General features: G+C 40.6%; 2 protein-coding genes and 1 long non-coding RNA gene across 5 annotated transcripts in view; 2 read left to right on the top strand and 1 right to left on the bottom strand.

The window, feature by feature from the left end:
- Positions 1–12,582, top strand: part of STON2 (stonin 2) — a 70,743-nt gene extending 58,161 nt beyond the window's left edge. For all 3 annotated transcript variants that reach the window (XM_042814868.1, XM_042814865.1, XM_042814866.1), the window contains exons 5-7: positions 472–2,307; positions 6,830–7,032; positions 8,097–12,582. In XM_042814868.1, the coding sequence (XP_042670802.1) occupies positions 472–2,307; positions 6,830–7,032; positions 8,097–8,180 (2,123 nt within the window). In that variant the 3' untranslated portion in view covers positions 8,181–12,582. The remainder of the gene's footprint in view (positions 1–471; positions 2,308–6,829; positions 7,033–8,096) is intronic.
- LOC122158294 lies at positions 6,345–26,553 on the bottom strand. Its single transcript, XR_006168190.1, has 3 exons — positions 26,382–26,553; positions 7,423–7,497; positions 6,345–6,970 (listed from the first exon to the last, which is right to left on the bottom strand). It is a non-coding gene; the product is annotated as an uncharacterized LOC122158294 (long non-coding RNA).
- A 444-nt stretch (positions 26,554–26,997) lies between these two features.
- GTF2A1 (general transcription factor IIA subunit 1) overlaps positions 26,998–27,126 on the top strand; it is a 30,622-nt gene continuing 30,493 nt past the window's right edge. Inside the window, exon 1 of the mRNA XM_042814869.1 lies at positions 26,998–27,114. Coding sequence (XP_042670803.1) covers positions 27,085–27,114 — 30 coding nt within the window. The 5' untranslated portion in view covers positions 26,998–27,084. The remainder of the gene's footprint in view (positions 27,115–27,126) is intronic.

Here is a 27,126-nt window from a genome sequence, read left to right as displayed (position 1 = left end):
CCAAAACTACATTTTTCTTTATCCAAATGTACATTCCTAGACTATAGATTCTCCACAAGATTGTCAGAGACATCTCTGGACTGGCAGACAATTTCCCACTGTGTAAGCTACAGAGCACATCTTCTGAAAACATCTAGGGTAAAAATGCCACCTAGGCACCTTAAATGGTGCCTTTTTTTCTTAGGTCATTGTGTTGGAATGAGAGCAAAGAGGTACAATCACTATTATCATTCCTTCTGTACTTCTTCCTGCTTTCCTTTTCTGTGTTCAACTGCCTATTTAAAAGTGAATCTATTTCTTTATTAATTCTTGCCATATTCTACAGAATATTATCCAAGTTTCTTCTATCTTTCTCACACTGCATGCTACTGTGCAGACAGCGCTTTTCTTTTAGTGCAGAGAACTAGATAATTTCAGAATAATTAGCTGAAATTTCCTCCCCTCCCCTCTTTTTTTTTTTTTTTTTTAAAGACAGTTCCTCATCTTTCCAAGAAGATGAAGAGGTAGATATGGAGGCTGTCAACTGGCAGCTGAACAACACCTCCATGAATGGCCGTTCTGCTGCACCAACCACAGTTCGCTTTCCCAGCTGGGTGACTTTTGATGACAATGAAATCAGTTGTTCACCACAGAATCTTTCTCCTTTGAAAATAGACACCTCACCTCCAGAAACACAGGCTCCAGATGTTAACTTTAACCTCACTGCATCATTTAAGAAACGAGAACGTCCCAAAAGCACATTGGGTGACCTCTCCAAAATTCAAAAACTGGATCTCTCTTCTTTAACTAAGTTGCCTTCTCTTGAAACACCACCATGGAGTGCTACTAATCCCTTCTTGGATGAGTCTCTTCGAGATGTCCAACCCTCACCCATCAATCCATTCAGCTCATTCTTTGAGGAGCGAGACAGGCGTTCCAAAAGCTCTTCTGTCTCCAGTGTTCCAGGCAAAAGCCAAAGAGACTCCCTCATTATTCTCCATCATGAACCCGATTCCATCAGTTTCCAAGAGGCAAACAAAAGTGTAACTCATGTAGATGCTGTGGAGCAGCTGAAGCAACTCCAGATTGGAGACCCAGATTATGTGAGCAGCCCTACCTTGCCCGATGATGACCCAACAATGCCATATGATCCAGATGCCACTTTATTTAACCTGGCACCATCTCAGCCAAAGGATGGATGGCCAATGATGCTCAGAATCCCAGAGAAGAAGAATATTATGTCATCCAGGCACTGGGGACCAATATACGTGAAGCTGACTGACAGTGGATATATTCAGCTTTTTTATGAGAAAGGATTAGAGAAACCTTTCCGTGAATTCAAACTTGAAATCAATCATGAGATTTCAGAGCGCAAACTGCAGAACTATGATGAGAATGGAAGGATACACAGTGTGAGATTGGATCGCACAACCTACAAGGAGAAAAAGAAGTATCAGCCTAAACCAGCCATTGCTCACACAGCAGAGAGAGAGCAAATCATCAAGCTTGGTACTACAGATTATCAGGACTTCCTAAGCTTCATCAGTGCTGTGCAAGACACGCTGATGAACCTGCCAGCCTCATCAACAGATCTGAGCACAGTGGGACTAAACTATCAAGAAGAAGAAATTACTGTTGATGTCAGGGATGAGTTTCATGGCATTTTGGCCAAAGGAGACAGTGTGATTCTCCAGCACAGTGTGCTGACGCATATATATGTTCTAAGCTTCCTTTCAGGCCTGGCAGAATGCAGACTGGGTCTTAACGATATCCTAATCAAAGGGAATGAAATAGTTGCAAGGCAAGACATTATGCCCACTACTACCACAAAGTGGATTAAATTATACAGCTGTCGGTTCCATTCATGTGTGGATGAGGACATGTTTAATAACTCTCGTATTATCCTGTTTAACCCCTTGGATGCTTGCCGATTTGAACTGATGCGATTCAGAACTGTTTTTGCTGAGAAAACTTTGCCTTTCACACTGAGGACAGCAGCCAGCATCAATGGTGCTGAGGTGGAGATACAGAGCTGGCTGATGATGTCCACTGCATTCTCTTCTAATCGTGACCCTTTAACTCAGGTCCCTTGTGAAAATGTTATGATCCGCTACCCAGTGCCAAATGAGTGGGTGAAGAACTTCCGCCGGGAAAGTGTCCTGGGGGAAAAATCTTTGAAAGCCAAGGTGAATAAGGGGGCTACTTTTGGATCAACCAGTCTGTCTGGTTCTGAGCCAGTCATGAGAGTTACCTTGGGAACTGCCAAATATGAGCATGCCTTTAATTCCATTGTATGGAGAATAAACCGACTGCCTGACAAAAACTCAGGTGAGTTGTGCATACCATCTCTACAGGAGTAAACTTAAAGAAGTTATGTGTTTTGGAAGACAGGGAATACCGTGTTTACAAGGTGAGAGATAAATCATTCTTTGCAGTGAAGGGCATCAGATAGTTACACACTACATTTATCTGACCCTTCATTGCAGTAGTTTTAATTATCCTGCCAACACTGCTAATTATAAAAACTGATTGGGGTTTTCCAAATGCAAAAATATGCCTTCTTTCTCAGCTTTTATGAGTACGCTATGGAATTTCTGCATCAAACATCTCTGTGTGTTTAGCACTGTTATTGGAAGCAAGGCTGTTCTGGTTGACTTCCAAAGACAAGATACTATGCTACGTGACTAAATAACAAGTCATGTGCTGTAGTTCTAACACATTTGTTTTGTATTTCATTTCCATTCATCGCCATTGCCATGCAAACACACTGGCCAGTGCTATGTACTTTGACATGTACACTGCAATTAATCCTTAGTGTTTGGAGTGGGAGGTTGTAAGAGGGCAGAAAGTATAGTGCAACTATTATAAAGAATGTTCTGCTGTTACTAGTTGTGGTTATGCTTCTGTGATCAGTGCAGACAGGTAAATGCAGCTTAATCTCAAAGAGAAAATACCAACGTAAAATCCACAAGTCTTTGCATTTCTCCTAAATTGTTAGTAATTAAACATTCAAATAATATGTGCAAGCTACTGTTCACTTTGGCCATTGCTGCTATTTGTTCCACTTCCAACTCTTCATTCTGGGCAAGATATCAATATAATATAATATCAAGATAAATTAGGTTTGTTTTTTACATACAGTGAACTCTACTTCTTGATTTTTTTCATCTAAACTTTTTAAAATGTATGCATATTTTTAGTATTGGTGTTGTAGTAATGCAGCTCTATGACTGAGTGGGTTTTATAAACACTGTTTGGTGTTTCCTTAAAAAAGTTTAGTGTTGGATCATATCTGACACTTTCTAAATGCACTTGTTTATCACAAGTTTAGGCTGCAGTGTTAGCTAAACATTGATCCAGGTCTTCTAAGCTTTTGGATCACATTTCAGCCCAGAGACACCAGGTTACACCATAGGTTACAAATTTGTAGGGATATCATGGACAAAAGTGAGGACTCCATGTTTTCTGTAATGCAGGTCATAAGAAGAGAGAGAGCTTGGGAACTCATAAAATATTGCAATGAAAAATTAACCTCGGGCTGTGTATGAGCAACAACCTGCTTGTGAGGAAAATCTCACTGTGCCATCTGTATAAGCTCTGGGAATGAGATGCTGTGAAACTGGGCCTTCTGTGGCATCTCCTTTCCAAAGATCTCATTACGCCATACTGATGTTTCAGCTGGGAAAATGTAAGCCCCCAGACTTTAACACAACCACAGAAGAAGCCTGTGGCAAACAAGGAGAAGAGACAGAACTCCTGGCTCTGTTCAGTCTGCTGCAAGGCAATGCTCTCTTACCCACTGCAGCTCCAAGGGAGATGTTTATCTATAGCTCTTGCTTCCTTTATCTTGTCCCTCCCAGTGTTAGGCTTCATTACACATGCCCTGTGTCAGGGGGAAATGAATCACACTCGGCACTGCTGCTGGCACCCTGCCACAGAGCACCTATCCATCAGTGTCACTGTGCAGTGCACAGGGCTGTAGTATTTGTTTACATCCTGAAAGGAAGAGAGTGTCCTCACCTCTCCGGTCAGGCCAGATGTAATTTCAGGGAAAGGAAGGGCCTTGCAAGCACTGCCTTGGCAGGGACGCATGGGGTATATGAGAGGGAAGGAATCTAAAAGTGATGACAGGATAGGTTAAGTGTAGCTCAATTCTAACCTTGTCTCTCAAGGGCTATTTACATTTCTTGACAGTACTCATTCCATGGCTTTCCTTACTCAGAGTATGAGGCAAACAAAGAGGGGTGTACACGGAACCACTCAAGAACATTGATTTATGAGGGTGAACTAGGGAAGTTTATTCCTGTTCCTTCTTAGATTTGGCTGATGGACCACATACACTTCTGATCACATAATAAGAATGCATAGTCTGCTCCCAACCTTGTGCATTCTTGATAGTATCCAGCCCTACTCACAGGTTTACACAATAGCTCATCTCCTCCCAGTTACAGCAGTCTCTATAAATGACAGTGTTTTCAACATCTAAGTATAAGAATGTTCCTTGAACTCGTACTCAATGCTCTCTTACCACCGCACCTGCAGCTCACCCCTGGCAACACTTTGGGTCCCTTTAGGTGTCTGGTCCACTAATGAACTGCCTTAGACAAAGTGTTTGCTTCTGACTATGGGTTGGAAAGTGTATGACAGTTGAAGGACTGTGTGTACTCTGACTATAATTTGACCTAGAAAACTAACGTGGATTGCATTTTAATGAGCATATTGTTGAAATCATTTATAAGGTAACTTAGTAAATGTTATACTGCCTTTCTCTTATTCACAACTAAGAAAGTCACAGCATTTGACAAAGAAAGGCCCTGCAGAGTTTCACATACAGCAGTCTGGGCTCAAGGTGTTTCTGTTTTTTATTAATCCACCAGCAGAATGTTAAGAAAACATACACCAGCCACCAGTCATGGGAAAACACTCCTGGAATGGGGCAGGGCTGCAGCCTCTGAGTGGGGCTTGGGTCAGGATGTTGAACTTGAGCCCAGTTTGGTTGAGGGTCCCCAAAATGCTGCCTGCTGCACCCCCTGCAGTAAATTAAATCCTGTAATGCAAACATGTTAGGACATCAGAGGGCTTTGAAACAGATTTCCTCCAATCACAGTAAGCCAAGTGTCTTTATGAATTACATTACAAGGTCCATGATAGTCATAATGGAATGCTAGTAGCTCAAGGAAGCAGGAGGCTCAGAAGAAAATCAGTCTGGTGATTTCCTCCTGATTTTATTAGAAAAGTGCATGTGTCGGTTGTAGAGGGAGCTCCGAATGAGCCTTCTGAGCACACACAAGGTGCACGGAAATTGTCCATTGTGTGCCTCAGGTTACTAATGAACGCTGATTTACTCAGTATTTCTTTCAGTGGTGGAATTGCTCTCATAATCTGTTTGCTTGGTTGTCTACTATGCTGATCTGGTTTACATTAATAGCTTCTATATTTCTTTGAGCATTGTGCGTGGACTTTTCTTGTAGTTGGTATTCCTACTGGAAGAAATTAAATTAGTGAAATTCTATTGTAAAGTGAATTAAAATAAATTCAGATATTTCTTACTATTTGAATTAATTCAAATTAATGAAATAAATATTTCATGGGATCAGGTTGTTCCTAACTCTAAACTACAACTGTAGGCATTTCTGAAGGCTCTCTACCTTGATCAGCTTTCCTGTAATGTAAGTAGGACAGGTAGGGAGCCTCTTATTAAGGTGTCTGGACATTCCACACTTCAGAGCCTTATGTGTTCTGCTACAGGTTAACATTGTAGGCTGAAGTATTATATGCTAAGTTTGGGGAAATTCTTAAATTGAATTTCTGCCCAAACTTTTCAGTCATTCCAGAAAATGAAGTTAGGAGAAAATGCAGTTTAGGCCATATCCAGCAGTTACCAGAACTAGGGCTGCTGTGCCTTGCACTGGGAGGGGAATATTATTTATCTTTCTTTTTGAGCTTGGGATTGCTTTTCTTTGTTCGGTTTGTTTTGTTTTTACAAAAAAAATTATAATGGGATCCCTTCAGTCAGAAATCCCAAAGTGGCTGTGAGTGTTCTCATCCTCATTCGGCAGAGAGAGAAAGGGAGGCACAAAACCTAAATGGCTTGCTCAAGAGCTTAGGGAGTTGACAGTAGTCAAAAATATAACAAATCTAACTTAACTAGCAGTTCTACTTCGTTTTTTTAAACATATGTGCTGTCCAGCAAAACAAGGTGAAGAATATATAATAGCAAAAAGTTATCAGGTACTGATGACAGAACTAAACACGGTTGGTTTCTCACCTTTCCATCTTTAATGACTAGCCATCTTGTGGAGGGTTAGAATGATGAATAAATTGTTACTTCCAAGATGTGTACAAATATGCTTTTTGAACCCAGGAAAGTTTAATGTTATCCAGTATGTTTGCTTTCACAATATATGGGGATAGCCATTTCAAAAATAAATATGAGATATCTGTCAAATCTACCTTTACTTACTATCAATGCATGATATTTTAGAAGGATATGCCACAGTGTTCTTAGCATGTTAAATAGACTCAGAGAATAAGAAGGAAAATATCTTTACCTATGATGGTTGATTTACATCTTGAATTGTCACCCACTAAAAGCAAATTGGACTGATTGACAGTCATTTTTTTGCAGTTCATTTAATTTATTTACTCTGACTAATTAAACTGAGCTGAAACTCCAGCATATGGAGTTTCAATGCCATTAAAACAGATAAGATCCTGACACTTGATGCAAAGTAGTTCACCCAGGCAGATTCTCAGTTTCTTGCTGTTTCATGTTGTTGCTTTTACCTAGGTGCAATCTTCTCTCAACAAAGCAAGACAACTTTCGTGACTGTTTTGTCTCTTTTTCCAGCTTCTGGCCATCCACACTGCTTCTTCTGTCACCTAGAGCTTGGCTCTGACCGGGAAGTGCCTTCCAGTTTTGTCCGTCATGTAGATGTGGAATTTGACATGCCCACTACTTCTGCATCCAAAGCCACTGTTCGGTCCATCTCTGTTGAGGACAAGATTGGTGTGAGAAAGTGGGTCAACTATTCAGCACACTACAGTTACAAGGTAAAAATGAGCATTTGTCACCATGGTTACTTTGCATACTTCATTGTCTTGAAAAGTCTAGGCAAACCAATGGGAATTTGATATGTCAGGCTCTGTTGCAGTGGCTCCCCATGTGCAGCCTGCAGATTCATGGCAGACAAGCTGAGGATTATGGCTCAGTGAAAATGGGCTAACACTTCTTACAGTGGCTTTGTGGAAGAGCATGCATACAACAGTTCCTGGGGAAAAGCTGATAAAGTAGGAGTGTGAACAGAGACTTTTTCTACAGTGGGAGTTTTACAGTGGGAGTGTGCTGCAGCAGACAAAAGGATAACATTTCTTCTGTGCTTATTATTTTTTTCTGCTTGCCTTAAGGAGACAAACAGATGGGAAAACACACAATATGTATACCTGCCAAGAATCTTAGTATGCCAGACTTGCATGGTAGATGATCACTCAGCTGACAAATGGGCATTCTACCTCCTTCTGTAAGAACAATTATGAGAGATACTGAAAAGATTCTCATGGCAAATATTTTTAATGTGAAATACTATTAGATTTTTAGTAGTATCTGAAATTTCAGAGAGATTATATTTGATCTTCCTAACTATCCCTTCTAAGAATTAAACACTCAGTTGTCCCTGAATTTTTGGAGGTATCAAAATTTAGAAAAAAGATATAGATGTGCCTTTTGCAAATAAATCTCTTTGCTTTCATCAGTTGCTTTGCAGAGTTTAAAACTGAGACTAGTCTCCTGCTGTCATGTAGAAAGCCACCTCTGCAGGTTTGGTTCTGGGTTTGGATTCAAAATATAGATGGGACTGGGAATGAAAAAAAAATGAGACCAATTCTATTCTCGATGTTTTTTCTTCCAGAAATTGTTATGACGCTGTTGAGTTATAAAATTGTTTGGATTTGACTCAAAACTTTATAGAAAATCAAATCCATCTTTCCCTCCTCAATCTATTACTCTTTACAATCCTCTCATTTTACCAAGACTTGCATCATCTGAGCAGTGACCTCTAAGGATTTTTCAATTTTTGTGGGTTTTTTTCTCATTATCAATGTCGTTTTTCCTCTATCAGGTAGAAATAGAGCAGAAGAAAAGCTTGAGTGAGGACCTAAAGGGAGAAGATGCTGCAAATCTCAGTGAATGTGCCATACAGTGAAGGAATATCAGTGTTCAAGTCCCAAGAGGTGTAGTCAAACTAACAGACTTGGAAGAAAGGACTTGCAGATTTTGGTATTTTTCTTTTAAAAGTATGGAGTATTACTTTTAAAATAATGCTTTCAAGAGTTTTATTTTTCCTGTAATTAACTGTATCTTGAGAAGAAGGTCACCAGTAATTTGTTTGGAGTGGACCCATGGGCTGGAACAATTAAAGTACTTATCACCAATACGTTTGATGTATTGACAGAATGAGTCACTTTACAGTCAAGCCTGCTTTTTGTGCTTCTTCACCATCTGGGTTCTGCACTGAACACCATCACAGCCAAATCTGAAAGCAGTCTTCATCTCATGATCTTATCCTCCTGCAATAGGCATTTTTCCTGTATTTTGCTTGGTTTGGTCATCAGCAGATTCACTTCCTTCTGAACTGTCAAATAAAACCCAGGGAACATCAAGTGAAGCAGTGATATGAAGTTTCATTTTTGAAGTCATCAACAGATTGAAAACCCTGGAGCATCATCATGGAGAATCAACAGATTCTACATGTTAAACATAGTAAACATCGAGCAAACAAGCTATTGGCAGTACAGCTAATCATGTAACCATTCTTCTACTTACCCTTTCCTGCCTTGTTCTCTGAACTGTGCTGTCGTTGTGCACGTTTTCATGGGGTTTGGACAAGCTGCAAGAATCCTGCAATTTCTTAGAATTTTCGTGTGCTACTCAGGGCTGTCCTGTTATTTTGACTGAACAGGGTTACAGCTGCTAGTAACAGGGAATGTGTTATAGTAGAGATGATACTGAAGGGACTTCTCTGAAATTAGATCATTCCTAAATAGAAAGATATTTAAGGGAAATACATTGTTGGTTGTTTTTGTTTGTTTGTTTTATGCTCTCTTGAAAGGATAAGATGGATGGTTATCGAAAATGTCAGAACAGTTTTACTTTAACAAGGTTTTTTGCCTTCCCCAAACTCCTTGGAAGTCTCTCCTTGTTTGCTACACAATATTGCTTTCATCTTCTATCTTTAACCTACCATGTAAGTAATTTTTCTGCGGCTATCTTTATAAAATCCCAGGTAACTGAGACACAAAATATTTTTTCAAAAATTAGAAACAAGCTTCCATCATGGAGACTCCTAGATCTCCAGTTAACTGAAAGTAGAAGCAAGTTTCAAACCTTCTTTCTGGAAAAAAAAAAAAAAAAAAAAAAAAAAAGCAAGCAGAAGGCAAAAATCACTCGTTCATATATTTTTTCAGAAAAGAGAACAGTGTTCAGAACACTTACTTTTTATATCTGTTTCCATGGCTTCCATAATATTTTGTCTGAAGATAGTTTTTAATGTAAAAAAAAAAAAGAAATTTATTAAATCATTTATCTTTTGAAAGATTTCTACTGACTTTAAAATCACAGGTATGGAAAACCTTGGCAATGTATTTGAATGAGTTAAAATGAAAGCTTGTTTATAATTTTATAAGTTTATTTTATTTTACATTTCGTATAACAGAAAATTAATATTCAATCCTGGTTTACTACTTTCACTGTGACTCCTATAAAAATCACTGCAGTCCAGAATAAAGCATGAGATTAATTATACTGAGTCTGTAACCGGCAGTGGTAGAATTTAGACCAAACTGTAGGGAACTTCTAAATGCCTTTTTATGCCTCTTTTTTTTTTTATGCCTAGTGATAAATATTTACACAGCCATGTTACTACACAACCTCTGGCAAATGTACACTGCCGTAAATATATCAAGTCTCAGTCCTACTAGGACTTCTCAATAATAAGTATATAATATTACTTAAGCCCAGAGAGCTTCTCTGAGTACACCAGCTAATACTAAATTTTGCATCATCTCACTTTAAAGGGAAGAATGCTATTAACTTTCACAGAGCATTTTGAGATCCATGGATGAAAATTAGTGATATATTGTCAGGAACTATTTATTAAATAACAATGCATATGTTATGAAATATCTGACAGCATGGAGCTGAATTCATGACTGATTCTCGGCTCTGTTACCACTTTATGTTTCAAAGGCCTTGTTGGTATTTTTCCTGTTTTTTTTTACTGTAGCCCTCAGTGTACAATTCCTGAAAATGACCAGCAAGAAATCCAGCAAGTCAAAACTGAATGTGTTCTGAGATGTTGCTGAGAAAGTGTGAGATGTGGACAAACTGCATTCAGACACTTTGTGTCCGAATTTCTGCATTTTTTCCCTCATCCCTTGAAAATACTAACACATAATAGCAAATAAGAAAAAGTATGCTGTACTCTTTAATGAAGGGGAAAAAAAAAAATCAGAGGAATTTCACTTTCCATCTCAGTTGAATTCCAAACACTTCAGTCTCTATCATACCTCCACCATAAAAATATTTCAGTTCCCAAAAACTGAAAGATTAACATACTGGAGTTTTCTGGATTTACTTCATTTCTCTACTCCTTTATTACTGATTATTTATTTTCTTTAAAGTAGAAGTTAATGAATGAAAACAAGAGTATGGGCCTAAAGCTAATCTCTCTTACACAATTATTTGAATGACAGAAGAATCTCTTCCAAGACTGCAGGAGTTTATGCAGCCAAAACTGATGGAGTGTTGAGGTTTATAAAAAAGCTATTTTAATCCATTTTGATCTTTGGGGGACATCTTTGTGATGTTCTTGCCACTGAATTTTCAAAAGTATGAATTTTTGAGATATGAAATCCTCACACAGAGTTTCAAAAGATCGTATTTGCGAACACAGTTCCCATTGAATCACTAGTGTGAGTAGTTTGATTTTTCAAAAGAGCACTAACAACCAAAATGTTCAGAAAATATAATGTTGATACAATCAAGTGGCACCATTCAAAGATCTTTCCAATCTGCATCCATGATAAGTACTGAGCATTTGAACACTTGAGCTCCTAAGTGCCATTGTTGAGGCTGTCATCGTTCTTGCTTAATTAAGTTGTGCCAATTCTTCCACATATGAACCTCATCTATGTGAACCGTAGGGGTAGAGCAGTAATTTAGACAGACCGTTGTTGGAGGTGAGGGGAAAAGAACTGAGGGCTTTATCCATTTTAGCGTAGCAGAAATTGCTAAATATAAGACAGGCCTTTAGAGCATTTTTTTTTTTTTTTTTTTTTTTTAACTTGGGGAAGAATTTCTTTAAATAGTTTCAGTGTAACACTCCTTTTGATGAAGATATAATCACTGTCTTTGTTTTATTTGAAAGCTTTGTAGTACTAAAATGTTCCATGCAGGAAATGTGCCTTCAAGGTAAGCATACATTTACTCCCTGAAGCTATTCCCACTTTGAACTTTTTATTTTTCATTATGACTTTGCTTCATTTTGTGCTGTGGTACTTGAGGTATTGCAGGGAATTTTGCCTAGAAAAATTAGCTGAATCGGTCTTTGATCACAGGAGGTAAAGATGAAGATCATCTCCTGGCAGCTGAGCTAATTTTAGTGAAATCCTCTTACATGTATTAACTATATGCATAGTCTGTTAGCAAAGGAAAATGGGTGAATTCAGCTGAGGAATACTGTAACTAACCAATGATATTTTTGTCCTTTGATTTTATTTAGATTCAAATTTAGTCATCCTCTAAAGGAGACAGATTGTAGTTTCATCATTGCAACAGTATCATAAGAAACATCACAGAAATCTACCTTTCCTGGTGGGTTGCTGGCTGACATATTGGCAAGACACCCAAGTCCTGTTGGTCTACCTGTCCACATGATTCAGTAGCTTCTAAAACTCTTTTTTCTCTTGGTTATTCACCCTCCAGAACTGAGAACAATTTCTCGCACAAGAGCAACAAAGTTCAGCCTGAGGTAATTATTCTGTCTGTTGCTTGTATGAAACTCAGTAATTTCCCTCTGCCCTTGAATAATCAAGGCCCTCATAGGTTACCTCTGCTCAAGAGGTTGAAAAATTCTTTTCTGTAAGTCTTGGCAACTTGTTTTTATGGCTGTACTCATCTCCAGAACTGGTCAGTGCAGAACACATATCACTTATTGATGAAGTACTTACCCTCTTCTGCCATAGAAATTATTTCTACATCGTGAGTTGTCTGAGATAGGAAATTTTCTCTGATAATGGGCATCACTGTTCCTAGCCTTGTTTTGTTCAGCCATCTACCCATCCATCCGACCATCCATCCTTCTCTCTCTCCCTCTTTCCCCTCTACTTGCAGTCCATTCTTTGCACTATTGACATTGATTGGTTTGATAATTGTTTAGTAACATGTTCCTATCTTTTTGTTCTGTAAAATGAGAAAGTCTATACACTGGTTAACTTTATAGAAGTGGTGGGGTTTTTTTTCCTTTTGATTTTATGGGTTGAAATGGGATGTAATGTTTTGTTTAAAATATGGGAAAACTTAAATAAATGTTAAGATGAAACACCATATCCACAATTTCACTGTGAAATTCAAATTGTATGTAGCATGTGCTATATGTCCTGATAACTCGATAACAATCCTCTTAAATTTGGAGGAGGAAAATGAAATGTTTTGAATGGATTTGATCACCTAGACTGAAAGATAGACTGCAAAGAAAATGTATCAGGTCTAGAGCTTGAATCTTTCAACAGATCATAGTAGAGAATCCAACGTTTTCCATGAAGTTGTCCTGAAGCAAAGTAATTGAGAATTGAAACTTCTGCCTAGCAGATCTCTTAAACTTTTACACTCTAACAGTAAAGCTCTGAATGGGATCTTCTTGTGATCAGAATATATTTCTGCAAAACAAGGATAAGGATAATGTCAGAAAAATTTACAGAATCCTCTGATACAATTCTTCATTTTCTTTCAAGTTTAAATAAGCGGTATATCATTCAATACATTTTTCCACTTCTCTCATAGTCACTCTCTCAAAAGCACTCCCTGTGTCAGACTGAAGAGGTGGACAGTCTCACTGACTGATGGAAATCAGATGCCCATTATAAGGGCTGCTTAGATTTTTGCTGAGCCCACAGTACAACTCACTAACTAACTCGCTAACATACTAAATGTATGTCAGTTGTTTTATAGTATAAGAAAATGGAGACACACAGGGAATGATTCCTTACGTTCATTATTCAAGAGTAAATTATGTCAGCCATAAGAAAGGAGGAAAGTTAAGTAGGAAAGTTAAGTAGCAATAGCACTTTATTTACTGTTATTCAGATACTCATGGACATTAGTATTAGTGTAGTTAGATTAGATAGTATTACATTGGGAGTGTGGGATTAGACTTGCCATCATAACTTCACAATCTGCAAAATGGCTTAGAAATGAGTTATATAAAAACCAGAAAGTTTCAAAACATGCAACTTAAAGTTCCTCAGCAATAATGCAGTCCTTCAAGACAAGCCAAAATATTTCTCTGCAAGAGATGGAGATGTCAGAGTGCCAGCACAAAGAGTACCCAAACAAAAGCCATCATTAGAGTGAGACAGCACAGTTTGGAGGGAAAAGACTTCACAGTTCTCTCCCAGTGCTCACAGTTGCCATGGCTGCTCTTACCATCTGATTCAGATATGCTGACAACTTATGAGTAGTCAAAAAACTGCTGAAGGTTAGTTGAGGTAAAGCGAAACAGAAAGAGACTATTGTTTCTCATCCAGAATCTTGCTGCAGCAGTTCTATGCCGCAGCAGATGCATCTGAAACATGAAACACATGAGTCTCAGAAAAAAAACTTCTGTCCTTGTGGTCACAGGATTAGAAACCTGATACAAACAGCCATTAAAAAAAAAAAAAAAAGAAGTAGTTGGAATTGTTTTTCAAACACCAGCTATGAAAGGTTTCTTTTTCAATCCTGAGTGATGGAACAGCACAACCTGATGGAGAGGAGTGGCTGTAGCAGTTCCAGCAGCTGCACTGGGGAACCACAATGCAACCCCAATGGCAGACGTGCTGCAGTGCAGGGGTCAGGGCAGGCTGGTCCTTCCATGGTGCAGAAGGCTGCTGCTGTTCACAGGATCCCAGCTGCTGCCTCCCCAGGGGCTATAGATATACCTGGAACAAGTAATGTAGCCTAAAGAGCTTCTGAAGGCATGGGATGAAATATATTGTGAATACATCTGAAAGTAATTTCCTAAGGGGGAGAGCCTCTGTAAGGGTTTCTCTTATGCAGAACAGAAAAAAAAGAAAGCTCTACTTCTCTGTGTGGAGCCTGAGAAATATGTTGGGGTGCAGCCTGTTTGGAGCACTTAGATTGAAAGAGAATACACTGGGAAAGCTCCAAAAGCTCACAGATGCAGGCAGAACAGTAGGGGAGTTCTGTCTTCTGGTCAAGAGAATCACAGAATCACAGAATGGCCAGGGTTGGAAGGGACCTCAAGGATCATGAATCTCCAAACCCCCTGCCACATGCAGGGCCACCAACCTCCACATTTAATGCTAAACCAGGCTTCCCCTCTGTAGGCTCCCTTTAGGTATTGAAAGGCTGCAATGAGGTCACCCCGCAGCCTTCTTTTCTCCGGGCTGAACAAGCCCAGATCCCTCAGCCTGTCCTTATGAGGGGAGGTGCTCCAGTCCCCTGATCATCCTACTGGCCCTCCTCTGGACCCTCTCCAACAGCTTCCTGTCTTTTTTGTACTGCGGGTTCCACACTTGGACGCAGTATTCCAGATGGGGCCTCACAAGAGCAGAGTAGAGGGGGACAATCACCTCCCTGTCCCTGCTGGCCACCCTTCTTTTGATGGACCCCAGGATACCATTTGCCCTCTGAGCCACAAGAGCACACTGTTGGCTCATATTAGAGAAACAAAAAGAGAAACAAAACCAAAATTGCAGACCAAGTGATGATTAGAGACATCTTTTTCCATCCCCTCCTGTAGTTGAATCAAAATCTTGTTTGCACTGCATCAGTCAGCAGGATAATTTTTTTTGCAAGCTGTTCTACCTATCCTTTGCACAGGAGCAGTGAATGTCCCTGGCATTCAGGAAGTGACAGCTGGCATGAGAGGAACAACCAGGGGAGTGTGGGTGGCAAAACAGAATGTGCTGAAGTTATCATCTCATCAGAGAAAAATATGTTAATATCTCATGAAGTCCTGGGACTAGCCTTGATCTTCCAAAAAAAATATAACTTGAAGAATCCCAGTCTGCAAATGCTGACCATAGGAACAAAAGGAAAAAATAGGCCAGAATAACAATAATAATAATAATAACAACAACATGAATGTTATGAAATAATAGGTGGCTTGTGGATCAGTATAATTTGATCTTGAACTGAACCACAAAAAAGTTGTTGTCTTTCACTGTTCTGCAGAGCATCGATAGTAGGACTCAAACCTATCTAAAGACTGAATTTAATTTTGTGTTCATAAGGCACTTCAAATATCTCCAATATCCCTTGATCTGTTCAGCCCAGAGTAGAGCAGGTTGAGAGGAGGCCTCATGGACTCACAGGGAGTGGAGGCGTAGCACTGAGCTCTGCTCTCTGGGAGCAGCACTAGGGCCCAAGGGAATGGCGTGGAGCTGCATCAGATGATGGTCAGACTGGATGGTAGGGAAAGATTCTTCACCAGAGGGCAGTAGGCATGGAACAGGCTCCTCCAGTGGGCAGAGCCCCGTGCTGATGGAGTTGAAGAAGCACTTGGACGACACTCCCAAAGGATTTGAATTTCTATGTGTCAATCTACCTTACACAGTTAAATAGCCAAACACAATTTCAAGCCAAACATTCTCCTGCATTTTTTCTCCTGAAGAGTCTCATCTGCTGTTTTGTCCAGAGTATGCAATGTGCTTTATAAATTTGCACAATGGTTAGAGCACTGTGCCAGAGGTAGGTGAAAGACTTTTGATTCCCTTTTCCTCCTTGTCTGAAACAAGCTGGCAGGACAGGACTGACAGCCAGAGGTGAAAACAGTTCAAGACAGAATAAGAGTGAGCAAAGATTTCAAGTGTTCAGGGTACTGGATGGGTTTGTCAATCTTTCATTGCAATTTCTGTAGCTGTTAAGAAATTTAGAGGAGGGCCACAAAAATGATTCAAGGGATGGAACACCTCCCCTGTCAGAACAGGCAGAGAGAGCTCTGGGTCTGTTCAGTCTGGAACAAAGAGAAGGCTCGGGTGAGACCTGAGAGTGACCATCACGGGAAAATCAGTTTCAGCTTGTTACATAGTAATTTCTTTGCTATTTTTCAGGTTTTAATTAAATAATGCATCTTTTAATTAAAGACGTATTATTTTCAGTATACATTGATCATTTAACATATTAAGCACTATAAACCTATTTCTACAGAATTTACAGCTAACAGTCATTGCTCTCAATAAGAGTGTTATTGGGGGATTTTAGCACGAAGAGGCATATTTTGAAAACACAGTTCTCTGATTTATTTCTGTGTTCTGCCAGTTTTTATGCTATCATTTAAGTACTCCTGCCTCCCTCTTGTGGCTGCACTTTTACATTCTACTTGGAACAATTGCAGTGTAACCAACAGAGCTCATAATAACTACCTTCTTGATACAAGCACCCTGCTTAATTTTGCTAGAAAAGCCCCATTATGTTCACAATATCCCATACAAAATTTTTCTGCCTAAGGGAGAGATTCTTCATCACTTTCACGTGGGAGCAATTGAACAGGTGTTATAAAATCACTCATGCTGGTTACATATTGTAATTGATTCTGAATGTTCAGATTTAAGTCAGCCAAATGTATGATCTACACGTAGTAGCCATTATGGTATATATACATACGTGGTGTGATATTTTCACATAGTACTGGAAAGTTTAGACAGTTAATTTTGTAGTCAACAGTTTTGATGAAGTGAAGCTGCAAAATCTCATGGCCTATACATTTTAGGATACCACTTTGCCCTTTCCAATCAGCTGCCATTTAAGAAATAGCCTTTTCCAAATATTAAGAAATTCAACTCCAAAAGCTAACTGAAATGAAAGATTGTGTCTCTCAGACAACAAAAAATAATATTTATAATAAAAACTATGATAGCATTAAATTGGTACCTTGGAATGATAGGGCTCCAGCTGAACACAGTTCAGTCCCTCCATTGTTTCCTTAATCCACAGGAACACCTTTTCCCTTCAAGGTCCTTAGCAGATTACACCATATGTAGTGTTATTTACCTTGAATGTCTCTTCACTGTGTCCTTATGTTCTTCATTCTTTAGCAATTTGCACTGATATCAATATAGCACATTGCCTACGGCAACATTCATGTGAATTGTTTCTTGAAAGCCGCAGATGGAAACTAGGCAAGAGGGACTTAGAAATTTGTTGCAGAGAGTAGAAAGAGAATGAGCTGTAGAGCTGAAAGATGACTGCCATTCTTCTTGGTTTGTTAGATCTAAAAGAAAATGGGTCTGAAGTTCTGCACCACTGCTACTTTCTCCAGCTTCATCTCCAGTTTCAGCTGACTTTGGCAGGAGGGAAAAGGACTTACTTTGACCACTGACACATTTATGCCAGTGATACGGATAGAGATATTATCACTGGCTTTGAACCTACTCTCATCTGCTCCGTGTTAGATGATACCCATCAGCACCTCCTTGGCTGCTGGCCAGTAAAAACATTCATGGGAGTCGAGCACAGCGCCATGCAGACTCTGCCAGGAGCTGGCTGCAGCAACAGCTACAAATTCTTGAGGAAAAATCATTCCCGGTGCCTACAGACCACATCCAACACAGGCAGTATTGAGCCCTTTATATCCATTAATGCTGACTGCATCTGTGCCTGTCTTGTTTGCTTGGCATAACAAATTCAGCCAGACCTGGGCACAACTGCATCTCTATCGGACCAGCCAGAGCATATTACACAATGTATGGGGTGGCAAGCACCATGTCACCTGGTTTCCCACCCTACAGTGTGTCTGGGCATCTGCTCACCTGCTCTTTGAGAGCATTGGATAGGATGGGTTGCGAGAAGCCGTTTTCAGGGGCAAACCTCTCAGCCTGGGGATAAATTTGCCCACAGAAAAACCCCCAGGCAATTCCTCTGGGAGTTGTTAGGCCACAACTGCACCCTTCCCAAGCTTACAAGTTGTTCCTCAGATACCACATCATCTGTGCCTCATTCTTTCAGGAACCATACTGAGCTATACTGAGTAGTAGCATGGATAAGAGCATATTTACAGTCCTTAAATAAAAAATTAAATTGCCTGAATGCTCTCTACTGGAAAAATTGCTTTCTGCTCATCATGTGCTTTGCCCATATGAAAAAACAGCAACCAACACTGCGGGAGTAGTGGATGTGATGGGATGCCTCGCTACATATGTTTGAGAAAAAGGAAATGGAGACACAGACTTGCTGACTGTGACTCTGTTTAGAGTCTGCCTCTGGGGAAAAATGAGATGGTTGATGTCAGTAAGTCATAACGTGTAGAGGAAGATTTGTACTTGAAGATGATGTTTCAGACAGAAAAACAATCTTTCATTTAGAGCAGCAAGGCGGGAGTAGGAAGAAGCAGCTGAGGAAAAATATGATCTCAGATCTGTAAGAGCAGCTTCACAGTTTTGTTTTTGTTTTTGTTTTTTGTATGTTTGCAGCTGTCAAAATCTTTGTATGCCCAAGACTCCCGGGTTGCACACCATTTAGCATGAAGATTCAAGTGGAAAGGAGCTCTGGAAATAGGTCATAGGTTAGAAGTGGCAATAAATGCCTAGGGTTCTATAACTCCATTACAGGATGAGTTGGGCTGGCTTATTCCTGCTGTTTTCCTTTCTCTCTAAGCCAGGGTCTTTGACTGCCTAGCAGTCACACTAGTACAGCTTTGCCAGTAGGATAATTAGCCCAGCATGGGAACTCCGTACTAACTGCTCCTAAGCCATGGAATGGCCACAACCAAGTTCACGCTTACTGTTCCTTGCTAGGAAGGCTGAACACAGCCAGAACTGAACTGGATTTGTTTTCTACAAATTTCCATCTAGTCTTGTGAAAAACAATTCTACAACTCAGACAGGGAAAAGAAAAAAAAAAGAAAAGAAAAAAGGAAAAGAAAGAAAAAAAAGACAAAAAAAGGGAAAAAAAAAAAAAAAAAAAAAAAAAAAAAAAAAGGGTTTGTCATGTCTGCATGATGCTTTGCAAGCTGAGTCCTGGAGAGGACATAGTATCACCTCCAAATAGTCTGGATACGTCCCTATTTTTCCATGAAATGTGCTGCCTGCTTGCCCCTAAAGCAGCTCTGAATGATCCTCAGCAATTCAGGGGACTTGTGAGGCCACTCATCCGGGTACAGAAGCACTGACTTCCTACCTGGGAGTCAGTGAGTATCCGAAGAAGAGCAAACCTGCCTTGCACGATTAATTTTTAGTTTACTGACGCAAAAAATGTGTTAGCATGGGACAAACTGGTCCTACTTGCAGCCTCTCATCTGCAAGCAAGGACTAGCCCACACTGTACATATGCACTCCCAAATGAATGGGTTATGATATACACAGACCAGCATCCTGTCACAGTTACATGCTGTCTGTTTGTATTCTGGCATACTCCATGGCAATTACCTTATCATAAGACATCACATGGAGTAAGAGGTAAGCAAGGCTCCTGAAGTCACTCTGCAGATCACTGTGCAAATTTTTCACTATTAATCTTTCATCCTCCAATGCCTGCATAAATCAGAAATAACTGCTGAAGTGAATTCAATTTTGCTGTGGATCTCCACACATTGGAGCCAGAATACATGGCAGTAATTGGTGAAAACATTTATCAGTACACTGGGTAATGCTTTGCTTTAGAATCAGTAATGTAAGATGTTGTATACGGGGAGAATTGGTATTTGAAACACAGATTTTCTGCTACCTGAGTTCCTTGTTGCTAGGCTTCCTGGCTCAGAGCCAGCACTACTTTGGCTGTTGTCAGAACCTCATCACAGTTGAGTAGCTGTGATTCACAACAGTTGCAGTCCAAGTGATTAATCTTACTCCTTAAAGAGCACTTAGGCAAGGTAGCACTGACAGAATATGTAACTTGAATGGGCTCCTTTAGCTCACACCTCTGCAGAAGTACTTCAGTCTTCAGAATTTTAGGGGCTTTTTTTAGCTATTTAAATAACTTAGTGCTCTATATTCTCATTGTAAATAATTTATTTTGTAGAAATCTAAACAGAAGGCCTGAACCTGAACACACATGCAAAACAAAGAAGCAATCTCTACTATAAAACCAGTAACCTTCCCATTACAAGCATTATTGCTTGCTTAGAGCAAGTGGAGTGCGCATTTCAGCAAAGAGTGATTCTTTTTCAACATAAAGAAGTCCTGGAGGCTTTTCTGACAAAACATTTGGCAAACAATGCTATTTTGAAACATTTCCTTCACTGGTCACTTGTTTCTACTCCTGTCAGCTCCTGCAGTTGTACTGATGTCTTTTGTGGGGTTGCCCTATGAACTAGATCAGGAAATGGATCCAGGTTAAAAATTAGCCTGCAGAGAACAAAAATAAATGGCACAGCAAGGAACTGGCACAGCTGCAAAAGCAGAGAACAGTGGCACAGGGATGAAATAAGCACAGGGTTGTACGGAAAGGAAGTATGGATGCAAAAAACCCACATTGTTACTGAATGCACTGGAACTGGGGAAAAACAGCATCAACATCTCAATTATTTGGTCTCTTCAAACTTAGCATGGTTTTGTCAACCAGAGGCTTAAAGAAAACTATGTATCTCTGATCTATAAACATACCAGCAGAAACTTCTCCTAAGGTGTAAATAAATGTACCCTGTGGCAACAGTCTAGAAAAAGCCTGTTGCCTCCTCCAGCTGTGACTGATTAAGCCACTAGAAACAGCTGCTATAATGACCATGGGGTGAGACATTGAGGTTTTTTTTTTGAGGGTTAAGCTGAGGGAGGCTAAGGAAAGTGAAAGTCTAAAGCTGAGGAGGTAAGAGAATTCCGAGAAAATGAAGAGTTTTGCAAAATTTCATTTGTGGAATTTGTACTAAGATTGTGATAGGAATTGTGATGTTGAGAAGAAGAGGTTTAACTGCTTGTAGTAGCTTTACAAGGAAGACTTTGGGTTGCCCCCTGGATTTTATGATATTGATCCTTACTCTCTAAAGGCCTGAGACTGCTTCTGTGGGTACACAGGGACAGGAGTAAGTGTAATAAAGAGACAGCAATAGGTGGTCACCTTCCAACGAGGGCCTCAGCAAAGGTGAAAGTTGTGTTTGTTGTCTGAAGGAGGAAGATAGCTTTCTAAGTAGCTAGGTAGCTATGTGGCATTGCATGTATAACTAAGTGCATAGTTTTATCATCCTGTTAAGTCATGCTCTAATAAGCAAGATGTTTATTAGTTGTTTTCAAACAACTGTATATAATCAAATGATGAACAGTCTCAAAGTGTATTAAAGTTAAATTCTCCATGCTTCCTACTTTAAGTACTTTGTAAAAACAAGACAAGCCTGAGGCTCTAACAGCCTAATCGTGATAGAAAGGCTTAGTGTGCAGCGAGATCCTTGCCAGCTCTTGCCTGGTTTAGCACATCATGTTGTGTACTCCAACCTTCCAAGAGGTTAGTAGACACAAACCATGTTATTCTAGAGCAAGGTTTGGCTCTCTTTAGGCTTTGATGAGGACGATTGAATTGTGCGTATGTTGGACTCTTAAGCTTGGTGTTGGTGTGCTTTGGTGGAGTGCACTGTCAGGCTTCAAATTCTAGATACAAGAGCAAATCCATCACAGAAATTGAAGTATCTTTGAATAAGACTCAGATAACCTATTAAATTCAATTTCTGGCTCACTTAAATTTTTTTGGGTGGTAAATCTAGAGCTGGAGGCAAATGGGATGTGAGCTTACAGACTTTTGTTTCCAACTATGAGACTCTGTAGAGCAGACTCTTAGAAGGAAGATTTCATTCAATATTTTCTTATTAAATTCTAATTAAAGGATTTTTATGCAACATCTCAACACTGATAGAAGAAATGCTGGCACATAATGAAGTTTATTTAATAAGTAGCTTCTAAGTCTTGAAGGCTACTAGTTGTATCTAGAAAAGCTTCTATATTGTGTATACTGCTATCTTCTGCCTGTGCCCAAAATGTTGAGTTGTGGTTTGGACCACCTACAATTCTTTCAGCTCTGTAGGAACAAACCAATAAAAAAATCTCATTTTTATTTAAAGTTGCATTCTTTTTGGTATAGTGTGTAAAAGTAATGAGAGCAAGTTCACTGTAGAGAACTGTCAACATTTTTCTGCGCCAGTTCAGCCCAGTTTCATAACTAATTGGGGCAGAGGGACCCATGCCCTGGGAGAGGGAGAAGAGGGTTAGGGAAAAGGTAAGGAGATGGGTCTAAAAACAAAATGGCAGAAGTGAGCTAAAGGAAAGTGTTAATTTACTAAATATGACAGTGGAATGCAAGATAACACAATATAGTAAAATATAATTGGAATTGAAGCTAATTAAAAAAAAAAAAAAAAAAAAAAAAAAAAAAAAAAAAAAGAGGAAGAGAGAGAATGTCCAAAACCAAAAGCCTCACTCTAATGCTGAAGGTGAGATGGCTAGGGAGTACACACTGCAGAGACAAGTAGTAAAAGAAGGAGCAAATCTCATGACTTGTATGCCATTTTATCTTTGCCTCTAAACAGATCAGTAAAGTCTTTTGGGAGGTGTAATTCTTCTGAAAACCAGGAACCCAGAAGTATCAACAATCCATGGAATTGGAGCATTAACTCTTTAAGTCGCAGTGCACGGCGAGATGTTATGATGTGGAATACCGGTAACAAGCCATAAAACCATGACAAGGACATAAGTTCTAAACTCACAATGTACAACCATAACTTCAAGCTGCTTTTTCTTCAACTACCTTTGCTAGACTGGATTTGTTCAGTTTTATTATTTTAGGACGTGCTACTGCAATTTAAAACTATATGTGTATCTCATTCTACTGCAAAACTGTTGTTTCAGAGTCTGGGACAAAAAGTTTGCTTCCTTGACTGATGACACCCTCAGAGACTTTTGAGAAGCATTCATTGACTTACCTTGTTTTTAAGGAAACAGTGTAACATAGTAGCTCTAAATTGTAAGTTGCCTTTGTACATGCAGAGGGGAGACTTTGTCAGGAAAGCTACAATATTAGATTAGTACAATGGATAAGACCTAAATACGGAAAAAACAAAATGCATGTTGCTAGTCTCAGTTCATGACATTTACATCATGGGTTTGCACTCCTTTACTATGGTTGAAATGAATTATTGTTTCCTTCCTTAACACTCTCTCTGCCCAGGGCAGAGGGGAATGAGCTGACACAGCTGCACTTAATGAGCTTTTCTGTAGGTTTGAGAGCTAAGAAGTTGTAAAAGACTCTTAGATTATCTAACATGAGGTGTTGCTATTCTTCACTATCTGATCAGTAATGTTTTCACAGAAAAAAATGAGGGCACTCTGATGACTGAATATTGGCTCCTTCAGGAGAATGAGATTAGGTTCATTCACTGTCTGCTCTTGGGAGACAGAATGGTAGCTTTCGTTCTTTTTTATTATTATTTTCAGATGAACAACAACAACAAAAGACAATAAATAAATGAAGATGATAAATGTAATCTACTTTGATTTAGAATCAAAATTTTATGGTTTTCATCTGCAACTTGGTGGCTTTCAGTGGAAATCACAGGTACTTAGCAACTTCAGGTCTTTAGACTTGTGTCCCACCCTAGCTCCTCAGATTAGCAAGTACTTGTACATCAGCTCTGCTTTTGCAAAATATGGGAGATACCTAAGAATAGCAATACATTACAGCTTGCAAATAAATTTAGAGTAGATTTGTAATCCAAATAATGCATACAAATGAAGAAAACTGTTTTATTTTCTTTTTCTTCCCTCATCTCCAGATTCCTTCAATCAACTTAAAGGAAAAAATCTTTAAGTGACCTAGGTCCTCTGACAAAGGAGATGCATTAAGAATATAGGTGTAGTTTGTTCCCTTTGTGTTGTCTTGGCAAGCTAATGTCACAATGGTAGGTCACCTTTCACTGCTGTGAAGAAATGAAGGATGCTTCTTGTATCAACAGGTATTCCTGCATGGTTGGTATTAGCTATAAAAAACAGTTTGTGGATTTCAGTAGAAAGAGAGGTGATTGCACCTAGGGTTGAGTGTGAACTTTGTTTATTCCTCAGGAAAGGATCAGCTTTTGATTTTTGGACAGAAGTTTTTCCTTCATATTATCTACTCTTTGGAACTATTTGCTTGCAAAGGAAGGGGTGTACCCAAACATCAACACCCTTGCTTTGGGCATGAAGTGTAATAACACATCACTGTGCAGTTCAGCCTTAGTGCAGTGGCCAAAATGTATAACTGGCCATACCTGGTGAAGCTACCCTGAGTTGGCAATGGTAAGAAACCTTAGAGAGAAAGAAGACAGGATAACGAGCAGGCTTAACGTGATCCATGACTGGCAAACAAAGAATAGTTAGCTATAGTAGTAATGCTGCATGTAATTCATGCTAATGATGCTAAGTCATCAGTGTTGCTAGTGAAGCTTATATATGCATGCATGTTAATCCTGACAATGCTGAAGTGAATTCATTAATAGCAATACAGTAGGGCAGCTGAAGTGCTGGGGTAGCATGGAATGAACAGATTTCAGAAAGTGTCTAATTCACTTGTTTTCCCTCAGCTGAATTGCTGTTGAATTAGGTGGACCATTGACTTGACTCAGTAGGGGGAATTTCTCATGAGGGGCTTGATTTGATTCACGGCAATGCTCGTTAAAGGAGCTTGTGGGTCACAGTGCCACACAGTAACTTGATTCTGGTATCTGTTGAAACCATGACTGGATCTGCCCACTGATCTGACCTTCTGGAGGATCTGAAAGGAATGTGATACCCTACTGAGCTACTACTGCTGTTAGTGTCCATGTTGGTTTTTGAATTACAGTGAGTCACTCTGGAAAACTGTGGGGTTTCTGGTCTATCTAGGGAAAGCAATTGTAGGTACCCAGTGCTTAATATTGAAAAGAGGAAGGGTATCATTTGCAATCAGATTAATTTGTGGTGGAGTGTCAGTCGCTTCAGCGGCTAAAACTATTTGTGAACTCTGGCTGTGAATGCCCCCACTGATATCTCCTTTTCAAGTTTTACATGATCATTTGTGCAGTTATTTAAAGTGTAGAAAATGGAAGGCCAAGAGTGTTGGACAATTTACAGATTCACTTCACAAATCCTTTGCGAGAGATTACTGCCTTTTTATTGGAGACATCAGGGTGAAATAACACTAGCACCTCAATTCCTGCTGCTTATTCAGTACAACTTAGGTTAGATCATGAGTTACAGCTGCTGAGGTGGCAGACTCTCATCATCCTATACTGTGGAAGTGGAAAATTCCAAGAAAAAAAAGTAGAATTGACAGTAGAGGATGGTAAAAATCTGTCCCATGTAATTTTTGTTGGAGCTCCAGCAGTATGTGCCATAAACAGTGGAGTTGGTTCATCAGTCACATGCCTCTGTAAGGTCCTCCCTTCAGAAGGGAACGGTACTCACTACCACAGAACTAAAGCATCTAGAAGGATGCAATGTGAAGGTCTCCTGTATCCGCTAACAAATTAATTTTGGTCATAGGTTACCAGACAGGAGTTACTAAACATGTTGCTTGGGCTAGCTTGTCAGTGGGACTTCAGACTGAAGCTAATGTGCCAAATGTGGTAAGTAGTGCAGGGTTGTTTTTTTTTTTTTTTTTTTTTTTTTCCTGAGGAGATGGATGTAACATGATTCCTTGAGTGCAGGGCTGAAATTCAGTGTTGGTCTCAATTTATGCTTGAGCAGGTCTTACACAAGTGGGCTACTGCTGGAGCTCTAAGCTGTGTTTAGAAGTTATCCTTAAGATTGGGTGAAGGTGACATAGGAAAGTTAGCTGATGTAAAGATCCTCGTGGTTTAGAACACTTTACTGTATTACATGTGTCTTGCAAGTTGCCATGGAGAAAGGGGATAAGCAAAGGGGTGAAAAAGGAAGAAAAGGCAATAAAGAGGGCAAAAATGGAAGCCAAGACAAATGGCAGAGGCCTGACAGCAAGCCAGGAGTTCTCAGTGCCACAGACTCTGTGAGGAATTGCTAAAGAAGCAATTCTACAAGTGAGGGCCCATGGGCTACAGCACGACCTGGATGCAAGCAAGGTACAGGTGATTTTACTTCTGCTGCCTGCCTCTTCCTGAGGTCTCTGTGCTGCTTTTTGTCACCAGCCTAGGTAAGGAGAGACTGAGCATCCAGGGCCAGTTCAAGGCTTGGGACAAGAGGCACCAGCGCCTGCTGGGCCAGGCAGGGCTCCTGCGTACCTGGAACTGCACAGTGAGGGGCTGACATCGAGGAGCAAACCACTCTTACAGACCGAGCGGAGGCGATGTGAATTTCCATGTCCCGCCCTGACCTCCGGCTCGCTCCAGGCAGTTATTAGTCGCCGCCTCGCGGTGGGCAGCATCCCGCCGAAATCCACTCCGTTGGGCCCATCTGAGGCGTCCGGGCCGCAGAGCGGAGGCGCGCTGCCCTCGGCAGCCCCGTGACGGCAAACGTCGCGCGCGGGGCGGGACTGAGACGCGGAGCCCGCCGGGGCAGCGTGGGAAGACTTCCGCCTCGGTACGGCAGGCGGCGCGGCAAGCAGACGAGCAACCTCGCTTGGGGACTTCCGCCTCAGTAGGTGTCATGGCGGCGGGGCGGGCTCCTCACGTGACGGCGCCCCGCGCGGCGCGCTCTCGCTTGCTACTCTCGCGGTATCTGCCGCCCCCCCGCGCGCGTCCCCCGCTCGCTCTGGCCGCTCGCGCAGCTGCTCGGCTCTCGCTATATAAAGGGGCGAAGCGGGCAGAGCGGGCGGCTGGCGGCGGCGGCTGCAGCCCCAGGGCCGGCGAACGAGGCCGGGCCAGGCCGCGGGGCTGCCCGTGAGCCGGGGCGGGACGTGCGGGCTTGGGGGGACGCAGCCGGGCAGGTTTATTGTTTTAGGGGCGACTCCCCCCGCGGTTGGGGGCGTCCCGGGGGGCTCGGGACATGGCGAGCTCGACTAACACAAACCCCGTGGTAAGGACCGGG

Source organism: Centrocercus urophasianus, unplaced genomic scaffold, assembly GCF_019232065.1.
Source record: "Centrocercus urophasianus isolate 14NV4802_14NV808 unplaced genomic scaffold, USGS_Curo_1.0 seq_14, whole genome shotgun sequence".
Lineage (NCBI taxonomy): Eukaryota > Metazoa > Chordata > Aves > Galliformes > Phasianidae > Centrocercus > Centrocercus urophasianus.
Note: the sequence above shows the minus strand (reverse complement) of the source record. Positions and strands in the feature narration are given on the sequence as shown.